Below are 19,194 nucleotides of genomic sequence, written 5' to 3' on the forward strand. Positions count from 1 at the left end.
GCAGCCCGTTGCGTTGGCCAGCCGGGGTGGGAAGTGGCCTCCACGTGGAGGATGCCTGGGTGTCTGGGTGTGCTCTGGCTGTCTGCGGTGAGGCGTACGGGGAGGTCCAGGCTCTGCTCAGGCTGCCTGTGTCCCGGCAAAGCGCTGGTGGTGCAGAGCTGGGCCCTGCTCTCTGCCTTCAACGTGCTGCAGCAGTTTGCCACCCAGGGAGGGTGGCTGGGGAAGCGGTGAGCAGTCCTCAAACCCCAAGCCCAGGGCTGGCTTCACCTCTTCTGCCCGTGGTTCCCCCAGGCTGCTGTGAGAGAGGAGAGCTCGTCCTCCGGCGGTGAGGCTCCTTTACGTTTGGGTTTGGGGCTTTCTCTTTTCTTTTGTTTTTCATCACGACTAGATGAATGAGCAGCGCAGTTTATTAAAGCAACGGTACAGGTGCTTTTGGATTGCCCGTGATAAATAGACTGTCTGCAAAGCACGTGCAGGTGGCAATACGGTTGCCTACAAGCGCATGAAATGATGAAAGAAAAGAGCTCTAAAGAATTCTAAGTTTCCCGGGGAAGCACTCGGTACAGCCGAGTGTTTGAATCTCATGCAATAGGCATCCCTGTGGCGGGGGGGGAGAGAGGCTCAGCTCATCGACTGATCCCAGAAGTCAGCGATGTCCTCCCGACTTGTCTGTGATGGTGTCTTCCCTGACATTTCTCCTCTCTTAAGCCCTTTTATGTTTTCTGAGTTTTTCGGTGGAGCTTGAGTGACTCTAGTCATACATACCTTTCCTTTGATTGGTATAAAGTTCTCTCGGTTTGCTTTTAAAGGTATACGCTGGAGAAAATTCAGAGCATGTGCTCAGTGGGGGGGTGGTCGCACCTTGGAGGTGGGTACCTTTGGGGGTGGAGGTGTGTTTTGGTATTATAATGAGCAGAGTTCACCCAAAAGACCTGCTGTTGTGTGTGAGTACCCCAGAAGTGGGCACGTGTGATAGAAACCAGAAGTGTAGGGCATTAGCTCGACAGAACCGCCGTTATTTTACCTCCTTGCTTCAGTGGATTCAATGCAGGGACCAAGCGCTCTCATTCCGATCGTTCCGGTTGCCTACCCCTGCGATCACAGAGCCTGGCCGCGGGGTCTCGGCTCCGCTCCACCCTCCGTGTTACTTTTCAGAGTCAGCGTACCAAGCTTCCCCGGTGTTGCTGACGTCCAAAGTTGCAGGTCACGTTGCTTAGGGAGCCACCATGGAACCGATCCTTTACGTGTGCACTGCGTTCCTCCCCGGAGGTTCACCTTCCCTTGAGGGGCGGCGGGGGGCGTGCGTCGTACCGACAAGTCACCTCCAGCAATCATTGCACGGGCTGTCGCTGTGCCCAGGAGGCCCGGGGGTCTCTCCCTGCCCTTGGCGGCCATGCCCTGGGCCCAGCTGCTGGGTGTCCCTGGCGCCTCCTCTGCCACTCGGCTCGCAAGGAGAAGCCTAGTGCTGTTCCTCTTCTCTCGGGCCATGGCAGGAACCAAGCGTGCAGCGCAGAGACCGCCCTTATTAGCCGTCCCCTCTCTGTGCCAGAGCTACAGCCTATGCGGCCCCGCAGCCAGGAGGAGCAGGGACTTGATGTGGCTGGACACAACCCCTTTTCGTGGGGCGTAAGGGGGGTGATTTCGGCAGCCGCAGCCTGGAGGCAAGCCAAAGCGTAACCAGAGCCATAGGTTGGGATGGTGGGTGCCAACAGCCCGCCACGGAAGTAAGTCAGGCTTTGAGAAACAAGTGCGCGGAGGTGACCCCGGTGTGGTGGAAGGAAAGGTTGGTGGTATTCAGACGTGGACCATTTGGATCCGTGACCAAAGCCCTGCCAGGCAAAGGACAGACAGCTCTTCCAAACTGTCAAAATAGCCCATTGCTGCTATTGCCGTCACAACCCCTTGTCCCACTGAAACCCAGCTGTGCAGCCTTTCTATTAAACACACCCGTTGGCCGTGTTTATAGGGGATACCAAAGGCGCTTCAGCCATGGGTGAAACTTCCACAGCTCACCTGTGACTTGAACCTTTCCGAGAGTTCTTTGCCTACCTCGGTTTGTGGGAAGATGTTCAGATCTTATCTGAAACCCTGGCAAGTCTCCTTTTCCTTTAGGATTTAGTATTTTGAGTACTGAGAGATTAAGAGAGGTACTCTCCTTGCCATTTTGTGCGCTGGTGCCAAAATGGATCTGTACCTTCAGACTCTGTAAATGAGGGCATCTAGGCCACAGACGTTCCTTTGGTTGTGGTGCTGCCAGAGGTGAAAGACAGGGGTTTGGTTCCCTCTGCAGGAACTCTGCAGAGATGTAGAGAGCATGCACGGTTTCCTCACCGTTCCTTACCAAGGCACCAAGGGACATTTGCTACCACACTGTCAGGGGAGGTTTGGACTTGACGTGAGGAGACATTTCTTTCCCAAGAGGGTGGTCACACCCTGAAACAGGCTTCCTGGAGAGGTGGTGGGTGCCCCATGCCTGTCAGTGTTGAAGAGGCTTTTGGACAATGCCCTTAATACCATGCTTGAACTTTTGGTCAGCCATGAAGCGGTCAGGCAGGAGGACTAGTAGGGACTTGTAGGTCCCTTCCATCTGAACTATGCTACTCTCATTCAGAATGTGAAAAGAGAAAAAGAAACAGGTTTTTCCCACTTTGTTGGAATTTGACAGAAAGTAAATTAAAGATGCCTTGTCCAAAGTTGCACAGCAGTTTAGCAATTGCATTTCAAAACGGTGTTTTGGCAGTTGAAGAAATTACACTGCCAATAGAGCTGTTTAGGAAGAAAAAGGAGTAGTTTTGCGGAGGATGTGTGAAGGCCTCTAGAAAAACATCTTTAAAGAGTCTGTGGGTGTTTCCCATGGAAAGCACTGATCTTGTTTGAAAGCTAAGGCTCTTTCAGCTTGGGCATCTTTTAGTTTTAGAGCAAAAACTTAGTATTTCTCAGAGGACACAGGAACTTGTACAAATTGAGTTGAATCCTCAGCTTCCTATTTAAAAATGTCTGTAAGGGAAATGTACCATCAGGCCACAAGTGTGCAATAGCATTAGTCCCAAAGTTGATCCCAATGGCATTAGTCCCTAAATTAATCCCAGATGCATACCAGTTCACAAGGAAGCCATCTACTTGGTTGTCTGATTTATGAAATCTCCCCTGGCATGTAAGGCTCACATTGAATCCCATCCTACCATCACCTTTAACACACTTGTTTTACCCATGATTTATGCTTCATAAAATGACCTTCCATAAGTGTTAGCAACTCCAAGTCAGCACCAATTCTTTTGATAAAAATAACCTGCTACGATTGTCTGAGCAATCATAGTTAAATTATACCACCACTTCCATACAGTTCTGTAACAATATTCCTCTAGTGGTTCTGATACAACAGAGCTTCTTTATCTAATAGTTAATGGCAACACCCTTCGATAAGTAAGGAACACATAGATCAATATACTTTTCCAGGGGAAAATATTTTAAAGACTGTCCATTAGTAGAAATCAAAAGGCAAAACCCCTCAAAGTCTGGAGGAAGATGCAAAAGTGCTTCTTTGCAAGAGGGTTTTCGTCCACTCTTACTGAAGTCAACTGAAGGGAAGATCTGAATAAAGCCACGGTGCCTTCTCCCACCCGACTCTGACCATTCACCGAGATCCAGTGCTTAGCGCTGTTCCCAAACAGTTTCCACTGAGACTGGATGAACTGTCAGATGCTACCATGATTTATAAGCTTAAGCTCCCAGTCTCTCCTGCCCTTTCCACATCCACTTCTTCCCTTTCTGATAAGGCATGAATCATCATCAGAAATCACTCTCCAGCCCATTAACAAACTAAACATTGCACAGGCTCGTAGAAGTACACGGGTGACTATTGTTACATCTGCCTCCATATTAGAGGGATCAGCACTGTAAAAATACCTGCAGTCAGCAAATATTCACGTTGCATTTATGAGCATCTTCATTCCAGTACACCCATTATGAAACAATATTATCGTGGTAGGAAGGCTAGGTAGGTATTCCAGCAAGGAAGACTGCTTTGCTGCTATATTAATACCTTATATTATAGTGCAATAATCCTGTGCTCTACAGAGTCTCAGACTGGTTCATTGGAGGGGGGCGGGGGGGAAGTGTATGGCTTTAAACAGCTTGCAGTATTGGGTCAAAAAAGGCACAGATGTTGCAGCAAATCCTTGAAACAACATAAACTCACTGTGCTCATCTGAGCCTATCCAAAAAAGTATTCACCGTGGCCAGACCAAGGGTTCTGTGCTGTGCCTGGCTAATTCAACAGCAGGGCACCCTGTTTGGGAGAACCACTAATCCTCAAACGTAGCATTAAAGAAGATGAGACCAAGGCTACAGAGACTTTTGTGAAACTGAGCATAAGAAAAGAATCATACCTTCCTGAGCCTCAAAAGAATTTCTACGAAATCTTAGATATTTCTGCGATGACTTCAGGAGATAATCTTACAGCCAGTGACTCCTAACAGAGTTTTCAGATGCCTTTAGGAATAAGGAAGGACTTTAGTAATCTCTCACCCTCATATGCAGTCTCGAGAAAGCATATGCCTGAGAAACAGAGGAAAACCAGAGTGAGGAGATGGGGAAGTCGAGAACGTTATTCGCAGTAGCTGCTCTCATTTGACCAGATCAAGACTGGCACAGTGTTAGCAGAGGTACGGAATAGATGTGAAAGCCTCAGACGTTTCTGCCCAGCGGGTAACACTGTGGGATGTAAACGGTAAGGCTGCGTGCATTTTTTTCGCAACACGGTAAAAAGTGGAAGTTAAAAATACCAAATCCATCAGACCGAAAAGATTTCCATCCTACTCAAGTGATGAGAGGAAAAAATCCTCTCAGGAGATTGAAAGAGAGGTACTCCATAAACACGCACATCTGTGGTTCCCAAGCCCATCGTTCAAAACTTCTGTCATCAGTTTGTTTTCTCCCATGGGTCTTCTCCAATTCAGTAGCTGTCACTCCAGTGAAAACCACAACGCAAAGCTGACATTTATTGAAGGTGGGCAGGGCCCTGTGAACTCTACTGTGGCACTGCAGACAAATCTAAACATCATCTTTACTCACAAATTTCCATTCAGTTCAGTGAAAGCAGAATTGCCTCTGAGGTGTGGGAATAATAAAGAGAAAATTCTCCTTTCGGTTGCACTTAAGAACAGGCTTGCAGAGGCACTGGTGGGAAGCCTGCTGGAAACCAAGGGGCCGTGTGGGAGTCAGGGGAAGCGGAATATGCTTTCCACCACCTAGAGAAGGAGCATCTGGATGGGGGAGGAGGAGCAAGCAAGAGAGGAGGAGCTGAGACTTTGCCAGAAGAAATAGGAGGCCCCTGTGGTGCTGACCGCCCAGGAGTGCTCCGGGATGTCACGGGGAGGCTGGCACGCTGGTTTGAAGCACAGACCGCTTTCCCCTGCTCCTTTTCCACGCGGGCACCAGGACACGGTAAAGCAAAACCCGGGCAAGGTCAAGCAGGACTCGAGTGGCACGAGTGAAAGGGACAGGTGCCCGAGTGATCTTCTCTTCTGTCCTGCCAGTCAGAGGTAGGGGTGTGTAACCGAAAAAGCCAGTCGAAGAAACTCTCTGAGGCTCAATTTTGGAGTTTTAGAAAGCAGGCATTCTTTATTGCAGCGCTGGATGCATGGGGGATCGTTCTGCCTATCGTGCATACCGTTACCTACAGCAAGGCAAGCTTATATTGTTCTAATCGTATACTTATTTATGTTATCCTTGACATAGTGTCTGCCCTTTGGGCATGCGCAGTGTGGCTCATCTCTTTTTCCTAGTTAGCTGACCTCGGCAGGTTTTAATGGCTGGATGCACCAATGTCTGTCCCAACGGCAGGTGGGGGACAGGGCTCTGCCCTTCGTGAGACCCCCAGCCCCTGGAGTGGTGGCTGGAAGATGGGTAGGTCAAAGGACCCTGATGGGAGCCCTGCAGGGCCTCATCCATTGGACCGACGGGCACCTTCCCTTGTCACACAGAGCATCTCATGGGCTGGAAAAGGGATGCTCTGGAGAGCTTCTGGCAAATCTCTGGAGAAAAGCTTGTTCCCGCCCCTCTCCCAGGGGCTTTATCGGTTCTGGTGCCCTTCCCAAGGACAGCCCCACAGGTGGGTGCAGCCAGCATGGCAGGAAAGAACAGGCAGCAGCCACAGCGGTCAGCACGGCGGGAAAGCCAAGGATAAAGCCTTATCACCCAAGTGTGATAAAGCCTTAATAACCAAGCGTGCTGCTCCTCGGACAGGAGTATTCCTGCCTAAGCTCACCACACATTGCATTTCCCTGTGGCTTTCGGCAGGATATGAATGGCTCTTCAGTGCCGGTGGTCGCTCCCCTCTTTCAGTGAAAATTGCAGATTTTCTTCCTGTTGGACCCGCCTCAGTTCCAGTCTCTTGGGGGTTGAAAGCTGGCACAGCATGGGTGCCAGAGACGTTCCCACAGCTTGGCTGGCGTCCACAAGGAGGAGTCTGTCTTTAGCCACGATGGTCATTTCCAGGGAAAACAGCTTGTTGTATTGACCAGGACCCTACGCGGACAACAGAAGAGCAAGGATGCGGCCGTTTGCCACAAGTCCAGTGGAGCAGGCTGCTCAAACACAGCCCACGGTGACTTTCTGTGCCGCTGGGCCTGTGGGGACAAAGGATTAAGCCTGAATTACCTGCATGAAATAGAGCTATCGCTAGCCTCGTGCAACGGCACCCAGGAGCTGGTCCTGAAAACCACCAATCCAGGACATGGAAAGCTTTTAACCGCTGTGGCTATTCTGGAATAGACTGTGCCGTGTGCATCCATTTCTATTAACAACCCTTCTCCTGCAGCCGCAAAGGAGTTTGAGAGCTTGCTTATGGCTAAAGGGGGTTGGTGACCTGGGACGGTGGCTGAGGCTTGGGGCTTGCATTGCCTGTGACCAGCTATGAGCACAGAGTGACAGAGGAAAGACTTTCCCTGGGGAAGAGGCACCAGGGAGTGGCTGAGGTGGAGGAAAGCTTCGCCCCGGTTTTGGCTGTAGGTGGAAAGCTCTGGATCAGCACGAAATTCTACGTCTCCTCTAGCATGGCACAGGTACTGAGTCTTCTGTTGGTACCAAGTAGAGGCAGAATGTCAGGCAAAGTGGCTCATCGAATGGGAATGATCTAGGGAAATTTACTTGGCTATTAAAAGCCCCATTGCTCTACAAGTTGAATCTTTTTTCTCTAGTCCTTTTTTTTTTTGGAAGGGGGTGGCGGGAGGGGCATGGATAATTTGTCTTCATACCTACAAAACCACGCATTGTAGCAGTCAAGATGGAACACGCCTTTCTCACGTACCTTTTCTTTTTTGAACACGGTGAGTTCAATCTGCTGATCAATAGCCCACTGCGTTCAATAGACGCCTTGGATTTCTATCCTTCGGCTCAAGAGCTAGACACAACCTTCTGTCGTTGGTGTTAGCACAATTAATGCAGATAATCTGCTGTCTTCTCCCTAATAATCTAGGCTACATACTACCTAACAATCTATGCGAGAGTACAACCTGATCCAGTGTTACACGCAACATCAGCACTGTGAAGAGCTGTGACATTCAAATGAAAAAAGAGACATTTTGAACACCTTGTAATAGCTTGCAGGAATACAAAGGGGAAGCACTGTGTAAATAATACCCAAACCAATATGGATTTTTCCCCTAAATTTCTGAACCTCCTGTGACAAGTGATGGCCTATAAAAGTGCATGTCTGCCCCCCCCTGCGCTGCACCACGTGGGATCTGTTCACATTCCCTGGTCTGGGAGATGGGGCAGAGCGGACCCTCCGGCAGCTTGCAGCTTGTGGCACAGAAGCGGGAGGAGAGGCTCATGCGCCGGAGGGTCCTGCTGTCAACCTGGAGGATCTTGACAGGCTGGAGAAAGGGGCTGACAGGAACCTCCTGTAGTTCCCCAAGGGGAAGAGCAAAGTCCTGGAGACCTGGGGACGAAGGAGCCCTTGCGCCAGTAAATGCTGGGGGACACCCAGCTGGAAAGCAGCTGTGCAGACACCTGGGGTGATGGTGGACGCCAAGTGGAGCGATTTCGAGCCAGAAAAGTGCCCCTGGGGCAAAGGCGGCTCCCTGCCTCCTGGGCTGCAGGAGGCAAAGCGTTGGCAAGAGGTGGAGGGAGACGGTCCTTCCCCTCTGCTGGGTCCGTCCAGCCCGCCCGGGGCTCCCCAGTGCCAGGCAGAGACGGCCATACTGGAGAGAACTCTCACCCACTGGGTGGGTGCCCCTCCCACTTTCCGTTGGGCTCAGAATGTTGGTCGTTGGGCTTAGAATGTTGGTCGTTGGGCTCAGAATGTTGGTCGTTGGGCTCGGAATGTTGGTCAGTTGGAGCCCACAGCCACCAGAGACAGCAGCACGGAGCTGTGCTGGCACACAGGAGCGCTGGGAGGAGGCAGGATCCGGCCGAGCAGCACCTCGCCGGCACCGGCACCTCGCCTCCCATCCCCGCTGTCGCCGAGTGGCCCGCGTCCTCGGTCCACGGCAAGGGTCCTCCTCTCCCGGGCAGGATGGGCCAGGCCAACTGCTGCTGCGGCTCCAGGTGAGCTCTCCCTGTGCCTCGGGGGCACGGCCGGGACCCGCGGTGGCAGCGGCCTTTCTCATGCCCGCCGCTCTCTGCTCTGCAGGGAGGCTCTCGCCGACGCCGAGGCGGTGCTGAGCGCAGACGTGCGGCTGACCCGGGGCCGCAAGAGGAGCGAGAGACGCCTTCTCCTCCTCCAGGAGGAACTGGTGATCGCCAAGTTGCAGTAAGACCCTCAGAGCCCAGCTGCCTTTCCCCCAGCCGCCTTTCCCCCAGCCCTGGCCCTGGCCCCGGGGCAGGGACACCCCGGCACCAGCCCCAGGCCCCGGCACCTTGGTGGGTGCTGGAGGCGCCCATCGCTGTCCGTCCGTCCGTCCCAAGGGCAGGTGGGGGACTGGGCTCTGCCCGGGGGGACCCCGAGGAGGACACCCCCAGCTCACCGCCTGCCTCTCCTCTCTGCTCTCTGCAGACGCGGCACCAGCCTGCGCCCACAGCTCCGCCTGGCCCTGGACCAGCTGTGGGTGCTGAGCGGCGGAAAGGAGGCAGCGGGGGACGAGGAAGAGGAGGAAGGCGGCGATGAGGACAGGACCTCCATCATCCTCGTCTGGTCCACCGGCTCCTGTGTTGCCGCTTTTGGGTGAGTCGTGGTGCCACGTCCCATGGTCGGGCAGGAGAGGTTCACAACCGTGCCCACGCCATCCTGTGAACGGCCTCTGCCCTGTGTGGAGAGCCTGGGCAGGGAGCGGGAAGCACGCTGGCAGGGAGGGATGGGGGCATTGCCAGGTCCTGCATCCCTTGGTGCCCTTTGGGTCCCCAGAAGAGAAGGGCAAAAGCAGCTGCTCTGGCAGGACACGGGGAGCCAGGGCTTGGGCAGCGTCTCTGTCCTGCCCCACGGGGCTTCGTCCCATTCCGGCGTCCTTCCCCACGGGGCAGGGCTGCACAGGCGCCCGCCTCTGCCCACGGGCTGGGGGGCAGCGGGTCCTGACGCTGGTTCTCCTCTCTTTCTGCAGCTCCCGGGCGCTGAAGGAGCTGTGGGTGGGCACACTGCTGGGGTAAGCTGGGGGGGATGCTCCAGGCACAGCCGGACGGGGGAACACAGCTCCCCAGCTGGGGAGAGGTGCCCTCGCGGCTGCGGGCAGCTCTCGGGCAGAGCTGCCTCACAGGAGAGAAGGGGCAGCTTGGGGCTCAGCCTGCTCTCTCCCTGTCCCTTGCCGGTGCACAGGACACCAGGAGGAGCCAAGAGAGCCCGCGTGACCCGTCTCCCCTCCCTCAGACCCCTGGAGAAGGAGCTGAGCTGCCGCCACACCGTGAGTGTCTCCCCGGTCTGGGCTCTGTCCCCGAGCCCTGGTCCTGAGGCATTGCTGCTCACCTTCCTCCGCTCCTTCTCTCTTGCCCAGTGGAGGACATTCAGCACCAGGAGCCTGGAGAGGCTGATGGAGGGCCAGGCAGAGGTGAGAATGGCTGCCTTTCACCCGTCTCTGGCTGTGCCGGCGTCTGCGGCCAGCGGGGTGAGCTTGTAAGGCAGAGATGGAGGGAGGGAGCGTCCCGCGGTGCCACTCGGGGAGCGTAGAGGGTTGGGGAGCCACCAGGCATGCCAGCACATCCTCGCTGGCGGCGCTGGGGGGAAGCCTGCTGTGTGGGGCAGAGAGCCCAGGAGGGCAGAGGGTCCCAGCTCTGCCGCGCTCAGGCTGCTGGTGCCGGGTGGCAGCTCGCCGGTGGCCCTTTCTGCTGCGGGGCTGCTCTCTAAGCGCAGCCTGCTTCTTGCAGGATCGTCCCAAGCAAGGGCAAAGGCCACCGACAGCCCCATCTATCAAAGCTGGGGGACTTTGCGGCTCACCAGGTGAGTTCTGGAAAGAAGCACATTGTCCTGCAAATGGTTGAGCTGTGCTCACTTGTCCTTTGAGTGTCTCCATGCAGGTGCGGCACCCCAAGGGAGGACGTCACCTGGACGAGCAAGGACACCTGCTGGGCAGCAGCCGCTGGATGTGGTTCTGCGGGGACCCAGAGCCTCTCCTGCTGCCCACAGTTTGGAGGAGGGCAGGGCGAGGGCTGGGACAGGTTGTCCCGGTGGCATGCCGGCTCTCAAGAGCTTCCGAGCTGGAGCCGCTGAGCTGGAGCTGTGGTTCCAGCTGCTGGCTCCCTGCCCATCCTGCCTCAGCCCTCAGCACCGTGCTGCAGGCAGGGCAGGCTCCGGGAGTGCTGGCCCGGCTGTCTCCATTGACACGCTCTTGCTCCATTTTCCTTTTCGGAAGGAGGGAACACCATCAGGAGGAGGAAGAGGATGGGGCTGCCCTGGCCCTTTGCTCATCGGAGGACCCTGGCCGCTGCCCAGGCGCCAGGGCAGGTGGGCTCCGGCTGCAGCAGGGCGCTCTTTGGCCAGCCCCTGGCAGCCCTCTGCGGGGAGGACGGCTCCCTGCCCCGGCCCATCCAGGTAAGCCAGCCTGGGCAGGGGGTCCCCAGCCCTCCCTCCCGCTGCTCCAGAGGGGAGGTGGGTGTCCCCAGGAGCTCCGGGGATGGGGGATTGGGCCCTTCACCCCCAGAAGACGCTTCTGGTGCCAGCCCCCTTTGCGGGGGGCAAGGAGCAGGATCTGGGGCAGTGCTTTGGTCACTGCTGTTGGAAGGCAGCTTCTCAGCCAAGCAACTGTCCTCCTGCCCCTCCTGCAGGAGATGCTGGCTGTCCTGCACAAGGAAGGACCGTCGACAGAAGGGATATTCCGAAGAGCTGCCGGCAGGACAGAGTTTCGTGAGCTGCGGGAGGCCCTGGACCACGGTGCGGATGTCGACCTGGGCAGCCAGCCTGCGCTGCTGCTGGCCGTCATCTTGAAGGTGAGCGCTTCTGACCTGCAGCTGGAAGAGCTCCTGCCTGGCCTGGAGTGTTTAGAGGCTCACCTGGAGCCCCTGGCATTGCAGGACTTCCTCCGAAGCATCCCCGCCAAGCTCCTCGTGACAGACCTCTACGAGGACTGGATGGCAGCGATGCAGAAGAGCGGCAAGGAGGAGAAGGTTGAAGAGCTGAAAGCGTAAGTGTGGGCAGCAGCCTGCCTGTTGAGGAGGGACTGGTAGAGGCCTGGGACTTGCCTGAAAAGGGACGGTCTCCTTAAAAAGCTGTGTCTTCTAACAGCTTGCTTTTGCTGGGGTGGGCTTAGATTTCGGGGGAAAGGGCATGGACAGGGAGCCTTCCCTTGCCTGGGCTTGGGGGAAATGAGGAGCTGGGAAGCAACGCCGTGCTTCCTTCCTGAAGCGCAGGAGCACTGGCCGCTGGCTGAGAGCACCCGGAAAGCTGCGCAACCCACCTGCCTTGGGCAAGCTTTGGGGACAGCTGTGGGCAACATCTGCTCTATTAACGTTGAGTTCCTGTTCCCTCAGGGTGGCCAAGAAGTTGCCTGGAGCCAATCTCGTCCTCCTCAAGCGGCTGCTGGCCCTCCTCCAGCACATCGGCCACAACGCCTCCAGCAGCAGAATGACCGCCAGCAACCTGGCCATCTGCCTTGGGCCAAATCTGCTGAGCCCACCTAACGAGGACGTGCTCCCCCTTGAGGCCATGCTGGCGGTGACTGAGAAGGTGCGCTGTACTGAGCAGCCGGCTGCAGCCTTGCCGGCCCATCCGAGCTTGGCTGCTCAGAGGTCCCTGGCTGCCTCTTCTCTTGAGCGAATGCTGGTGGGGTGGCTGCCTGCAAGAGCAGCCCCACAACCACAGCCTCCTGCGCAGAGGCAAGGGTCGGGAGTGGGAAAGGCTGTGTGATACATTTTCAGGCACCTGGGTTGAGACTGAGGGTTTGATGTGTGCAGGTGAACGTGCTGGTGGCGTTTCTCATTGAAAACTGCGGTGACATCTTTGTGGAGGAGATGGCTGGCCGCTCCTGTCCATCAGCCGGGGAGTCGGCAGCCCCCATGGACAGAGCCACAGGTATGAGGAGGAACTGAGGGCTGTCCCAGGCTGGGGCTTGGGGTACCAGAAACCTCAATGTCGAGAAGACAGCTGGTGTAGGGCTTTGGGTGGGTTTTGCTTTAGGTGTGCTTTACTTCCAAGGAGTCACTTTGCTGCACGTGCTTTTCCTTTCTAGACCTGCATTTGGAAGAGCAAAGTGGCCCTGCAGGCAGAGCAGACAAGGACCACCAGGCAGAAGCCTTGCTGCACACACCACCCGCTTCTCTGCTGGATGTCCTCAAAGAAGCTGGGGGAGATGCGGTGGTGGAGTCCGAAACGTCAGAGGTATGGCAGCTCCATCAGGGGCTACCCTCCTACCCGAGACACGGTATCCCCGTGTTTGTTGAGCTGCCAGAAACGAACCGAGTGTCACACACCCGTGTGAACCCTGTGTTCCAAAGTGAGGCCCTTGGAAGAACGGGCTAATGCAAACCAGCCAGAGGGATCTTCTCTGTAGGGCTAAGGCAGCATTTTGCCAAACAGTCGCCTGCTACTCCAGGGTGTCCCTTGCCACCTGCTGACTCTGACATTTCTGTTGTAGGCACCCGTTGCTTTGGCTCCAGCCACCCCAGGGAGCACAGTAGACTCCCTGGGATGCACAGAAGGACTAAAGAGCGTTTCAGAGGAAAGAAGGTGAAATGAGTCAGCTTTGGGTAAATCAAGAACTGATTCTAGTTGATCCTGGCTTTACCTACCTAATCATACTGGGGGATGGAAAGGTTTGCAGGCTCCCCCCAGGAGAAGGAAAACGGAAAGAAAAGAAAGAGAAAACAGGCCTGGGCAGAGGAGAAGGAATGCCAACGAGAAAAGAAAAGAAGGAAGAGAGAAGGAGATGGGGACTTAAAAGAAGCAGGAAGGTCCAGCAGGTCAGGAAGCCCAGGTGTGTACCAGGCTCTGCTGCCCATCTTTCCCAACTCTCAGCGCTGCTCCAAGTCAGTCCGACCCGCTGGCAAGGGACGGTGCTGCGCGGGGCTTGGAAATAACTCCATGGCCGCTCCCCAGGGGCTCCCCATCGAGCCCTGCTGCGTGGCACAGGGGCCCTGTGCATCTGTGCACGCATGCAGGTCTCCAAGTGCATTACCCGTGGGGATAAGGTGCCAGAGCCATCCCCTGGTTGATGCCAGCCATAGCTCTCTCTTCTGGGCTATGAACAATTCCTCGTCAACGGTGTTCCCCAAAGAAAGGGGAACCAAGTCATGCCTATTCCTGCCTTCATGGGTTTATCAGTGCTCTCTGACTCTGTCGTTGTAGGTGCCGTTTCCCTGTTACGGGCTGAAGCCCTGTGACTCCCGGGCCCGCCCCCCGCCGCAGTTGATGTTTGCAATAAAAGGATCTTTTCTCTCTTCTGAGTGTGTCTGCCATACGATATTCTGGACTAGGTAGATGGGGTTTTGTGGTGAGTCCTCGGGGAGGAGTCTGGGATCTTGCCTTGTCCCAGCATCCTTTCCCGCAGGCATCAGGGTTGAGTTCAGGTGCTTTAGGAGTGAAACCAAAGCACAGACTCACACAGGAGGGTGGAGGTTGGAAGGGACCTGTAGAGTTCCTCTGGTCCAACCCGCCTGCTCAAGCAGGCTCACCTAGAGCAGCTTGCCCAGGACAACGTGCCCTTGGGTTTTGAACATCGCCAAGGACGGAGACTCCGCAAACTCCCTGGGCAACCTGTGCCAGTGTTTGACCACCCAGACAGGAAAAAGTTGTTTTCTCATGTGCAGCTGGAGCATATCATGTGTTTTCATTTGTGCCTGTTGCCTCTGGTGCTCTCAGTGGGCACTCTTGAGAAGAGCCTGGCTCCCTCATCTTCATTCCCTCCCAGCAGATTTAGAGAGATAGATAGATAGCTAAGACACCCCCCCACACACCCCCAGGCTTTCTCTTCTCCCCACGGAAGTGTGCCAGCTTAAAAGCAGCAGGGAAAAGTCGGCTTCCTTGAGGCTCCTTGTTTTGCAGGTGACCTGGAGACGTGAGGTTCCCCTGCCAAGCTGGCCCAGGGAAGAGAGGCGGAGGGCTGGAGGGCACAGCTGGACTCCTGCTCCTGCAACAGCAGGGACTCGCTGGCCAGAAATGGCCCCGAGGACCCCGGCAAGGGGCTGTGCTCAGTGCTGCAGAGGAAGGCGAACCCCCCCGGGACCTGTGCCAATCTGCCCGGGGGAAAAACTCCTTCCTGAGCCCAGCCCTGGTGCCCCGAGCAGGGTCCGGGGAGCTCCTGCGGGGGAGCGCGTTTGGGGTCGGCAGCCAGGGACCTAGAGAGTGGTTTTATGAGTGTGAGTGAATTTGCTTTTGCAATGAGATGTGTACAGGCATTGCCAGGGCCTGGCTTTACTCTGGAAGTGACTGTTGTTAGCTGCTGCAGAATTGAAGAGACTGTGCTATGAACACCACGCCAATTAGGCTGTCTCCAGACCTGAAGCTGCATTAAATCTCGTGCCACACTAGTCTCCTTTTTCCTTTGGAGAAGTAGGCCGAGTCTTTGAAATTCTGCCACGTGACTTTATTTTGGGATGAATTGAAATGCAGTTGTTTCTTTAGCTTTGCTTATTAGCATTCTGCTGGAATAGTGTCAGATCCAGGAGGATTAACCTTCCTCCTTGTTTTGTTCTCTGTGTTGATTTTGGAGAGGAAGGCGTGTTGTCTGTCTTGTGGTGTCGTGTGGTGTTCAGAAGATGCTTGAAACGTTGCTCTTGTCTGTGACCGAGCTCTTTCCCTCAGCGTAATCCCTTTGGACAGCACTGCCAGTAGTGTGCGTACGTTTCTGAGCAGCCTGCAGGTGTTTGATCTCCCGATGGTAGAGAGAGCACTGCATTTGTTTGAGTTTGGCAGCCTGTCATCGCGCCTTGCTTTCTTCCATTCTTTCCACCCTCTTCCCCTCATCGCCGCTTCAGCGTCCCTTCCTGAATCGTACTTTTGTGTCCCTGCTGATTCCTGAAGACTTCATGACCACAGCGTAAGTCTTGGGTGGGTGATATCTGTCCTTCTGCTGTGGCGCGCTGTGTAACTCCTTTCATTAACTTCTTCCATATTAAGCAAGGAGAGGGCCTTTCTGAAGAGGAAGGAAAGTTCTCATCTCTGACCGAGTTCTGGCTGGGGCCCCTGAATGTGGAGGATATGAGAGTGGCTGCCTGCCAGACCATATACCAGCGAATACTTGCATGCCGTAATTCCTTACACTCCACCCTATTTCCTTATTTCCAAGTGACACTTGTGCGACATTTGTTTACTTCTTAATGGGTTCAGCTTTTCTTTGAGACCTTCTCTCTCCCTGTGCATTGTATTGTGGGCCGATACCTGGCAATGAACAACTTTTGAGAAGCTGGCTTACAAAAGATGTCGTTAATAGGTGCGAACACAGTTTGATGCAGGCAGTACCCAACTCCCAGCATCACAGGGCCTAGCTCCAATGCTGTGAAGGCCCGTTCCTCTGCAGGTTTGCACTGTGGAGGGGATTGAGAGACACGTCCTGCCGGTTCCTTCTTTTAGTCCCTTGAGCAGAATGGCATTGCGATAGGCTGGAAGAGAGAGGTGCTGGTTTGAGGGCACCTTGTCAAAAACCCCAGTCCTAAAGGTTAGTGAGGATTGACTGAAAAGATCTGATCTCTCATCCTTTGTATCCTCAGATGCACAAAATACAAATGGGCAGAAAATTGAAAAGGAACAGTCCTTGTGGAAGACTGGATGTTTTTTAAGAACAATAAACTGGGAATTCATCTGCCTGCTAAGTATTTTCTCTGTGCAATGGGAATGATGTTTTGTTGTTGTTTAAACTCTTACAAGGAACGTAGCTCTGTTGCTTTTTGGCTGGGGTGGGACTAACTCTCTGTTTGTTTCACAGCGGTCTGGATCTCGACACCACTGAAAGTGCTGTCAAGGAGTTAGAGGTAGGAGATGAAGCAGGTCCACGGGAGCTTAGCTGAATGTTAGGCTGAGCAAATCTTTTGTTTGTTATGGGACGGAGGACGTTTTGTCAAATGCAGCATTTCAAGTGCGAGTAATGGGGAACTTCTCTAGAGAGTACGAGGGTGAAAAAAATGACGTAAATGAAAAGTGTCATCAACAGGCAGCATGAGCGCGAGTAATGCTTTTATCAGAAATACTTCAAAGAAGCTACTGCCTGTTGAAATTGGACAAATGAAAACTCCTATTTGTGGAGCTCGTTGCACTCCGTGCCTTGCTGGTTCCTGTTCAGATTCGTTCTGCAGTAGCACTTTCCCGTGGTTTCGCTCTCAGCCCCAGACCTGACCACTGCTTTGAACTTCTCAGGCTTGACTAGCTGTCAGACCCTCCTAGTTTTTCAGGAGCTGTGGCAGTACTGGTGAGCTAGCTTGATAGCAGCTAATCTAATGCTCAATTGCATGTGCTTTCCTCATAGCTGTGGGAGCCAGGGGACGTTCTTTTAATGACGCCATTACTTTGTGGCCAAGCTTGGTGACAGCTGATGAGTTCTGTTGTTGTCATCTTCTTCCTGAGACAGAAGAAAGCCCCTGCCATTCCCGAGGAAATGAGACCAATATACTGCCTGCTTAAAAATGCTCCTGTTAGTTAAGTTTAAACAAATCTTCAGAGTACAGTAGTAGCATTGTAAATAGTATTGAAGAAAGTGTGCTGATCTCAACTGATACAGAAAATTATTGGTTCTTTTTTTTTTTTCTTTTTCACTTTTGAAAATACTGAAAGGTATTCCTGGAAAAAGTTTCCCCTTTATAAAGCAGGAGTTTGTTGGAGCTGAATTACAGTTCCTTTGTAACTGAATTGGGTCAATATTCCGAAAAAGGGGAATATGTTTATTTTTGAAACAGGTCAATACTGCATGTGTTGTGCTGGCAAGGAGGAGGCTTCTTAAATGTAGAACTTCTTAAATTTAAAAGCACACCTCCACTCTCCATAGTAATGCTTCCATGTTAATTCAGGGTTAAGATATTCATTCACTTCAGTTTCTGTGAATCTGTTAGGGCAGCATGCTCTGAGGTGATGGGAGGGAGCAGGGGGAAGAAGGGGAAGAGGAAAAGCAAAATATCTGGAACCTGCTCTTCCATGACTCCTGCAAACTGCAATGTTATTTTTTTCCCAAGCCTGAAAACTGTACTTGACAGTGGAATTGTGGCTATCTTGTTAATATTCTTCCTTCCTTTCTTATTTTGGCCTCTCCAGGAAGCAATTCGAGTAATCCTCGGAAATCTTGATGATTTACATCCATTTTCTACAGACCACTTCACTATCTTTCTGTGTACCCTTTCTTTCCTACTTGTAAAAGAAAAGATCCAATGACTTGTATCTGTTGGGCATTGCTTAATTTGACATTCCTGCCTAGTAGTGCGCAGATCTTTAGCTGGAGTACGAGTCCTTTGAGCTTTGCAGTTTTACACTAGCTGAAGATCCTCCTCAGTTGTTGCCTTCACCAGAGAACTGATGTACGTAAAAAGAATGTTTTGCAGTGTTTTCAGATGGCCACCCCTGCGTTCCAAATCTGATTTAGCCAGAGAAAACAAACGTGTATATGTAAAGTCCCAGGAAGCCCACGTAATGCGATTGCAAGGAAAGCTAGTGCGTTGTTTCAAAAGGTTAATAAAACGTAAAGCGCTCCTTACAGGCGCAGCAGTGTTGGCCCACTAGTAGAGAAGACCGCAGTAGTTTTCTTGTAAGGTACATTAGGATTAAACATTGTAGTTGCTGTAGTGTAAAGGGTTAAGAAGAAGTTACTCTCCTGAGGCTGTTGTTGCAGAGAAAAGTAAGTTAGTTGAAGGAGAAGCCTTTTCAGTCCTAAGGTGTGTCAGTTTGTGAATCGGATCAGGCCCTTTGGCATCATCACCTCCCGTGATTCCGAGTGCCCAGGAGTAATGAACACCCACGTGTTTCTGCCTCCAAGGCATTCCCTTCCAGTCTCGGCAGACTGCGTTATTGCCACCCCTGGTCCTAGCAGGCAAGAACGAGATCATCCTCTTTCCCTGTCAGAAGCTGGTATGTATGAGAGCAACTTATTCCTCTTACTGCCAGGAAGAGAAAGTAGCCCAGAGCATTGTCAGAGAGGAGGCACCCAAACAAACGAAGCCTCGTTGTTGGTTTGCTTCGCTAAAGCGCAGCCAGTTTTGCCTGCGTGCTTGAGGAGGGTTTGATTCCCGAGCTTGTATTTCTAGAACTGGGAAGTCCATCCACCTGCTCAGCCAGCACCGGGCCCTGCGGAGAACTGCAAGCTCAGAGGCCTGGCGTGATGAGTTGTCCTGCAATCTGTGTGTCGGGCTCCTCGCTGTAGCATACCTCTTAGTTAATCACCAGCTGTGGGAGTCCTTGAAGCCAAACTCAAACGAACAATTTCATCCCTTAAAGGAACTGATTGCGTCAGCGTTTCATCTAGGCAAATCTTGGGCTCCATCTCTGGTCCTCAGGATGTTAGTTTCTGCTAGCAAATGGAGTAAAAGTATTCATGTTACCTGTTTCTTCCTGAGATCAGAGGCACGTAAGGAGACTGCTGCCTGGCGTCACCCATTCTTGCACGCATGAGCTCCTAGGTGTGCGAACTGCACCCCCAGGAAGGAACGTCTGTAACTGTGGCGTTTGTCATGTCAATTATCTTTTGTCCTCCCATTTTGAACTGTGAAGTGAATGTAATGACGCTACTCCTGTGAATCCTAGTCCTTTTCAGTTTTTAAAAAAATTACTTTTTAGTTAGGAAAGCTGATGAGGTTTTATTCACAGGGTTGGGAGCGCCTGGCATGTTGTTTCTTGCGGGAAGATGTCAGGACTGAAGC

At 53.3% G+C, this 19,194-nt stretch overlaps 2 protein-coding genes across 2 annotated transcripts in view; both read left to right on the forward strand.

Annotated features, from left to right (window-relative positions):
* The first annotated feature begins 10,728 nt into the window (after positions 1–10,728).
* LOC142027638 (T-cell activation Rho GTPase-activating protein-like) lies at positions 10,729–13,743 on the forward strand. The gene is made up of 6 exons (XM_075021935.1): positions 10,729–10,960; positions 11,194–11,355; positions 11,440–11,549; positions 11,896–12,091; positions 12,319–12,436; positions 13,709–13,743. The coding sequence occupies exons 1-6, from the start codon at positions 10,811–10,813 to the stop codon at positions 13,741–13,743; spliced, it is 771 nt and encodes a 256-aa protein (XP_074878036.1). The 5' UTR covers positions 10,729–10,810.
* A 1,644-nt stretch (positions 13,744–15,387) lies between these two features.
* Positions 15,388–19,194, forward strand: part of LOC142027639 (membrane-anchored junction protein-like) — a 300,152-nt gene continuing 296,345 nt past the window's right edge. Inside the window, 3 exon segments of the mRNA XM_075021936.1 lie at positions 15,388–15,398; positions 16,284–16,329; positions 17,600–17,675. Coding sequence (XP_074878037.1) covers positions 15,388–15,398; positions 16,284–16,329; positions 17,600–17,675 — 133 coding nt within the window.

Source organism: Buteo buteo, unplaced genomic scaffold (genome assembly GCF_964188355.1).
Source record: "Buteo buteo unplaced genomic scaffold, bButBut1.hap1.1 HAP1_SCAFFOLD_45, whole genome shotgun sequence".
NCBI classification, from domain to species: Eukaryota; Metazoa; Chordata; class Aves; order Accipitriformes; family Accipitridae; genus Buteo; species Buteo buteo.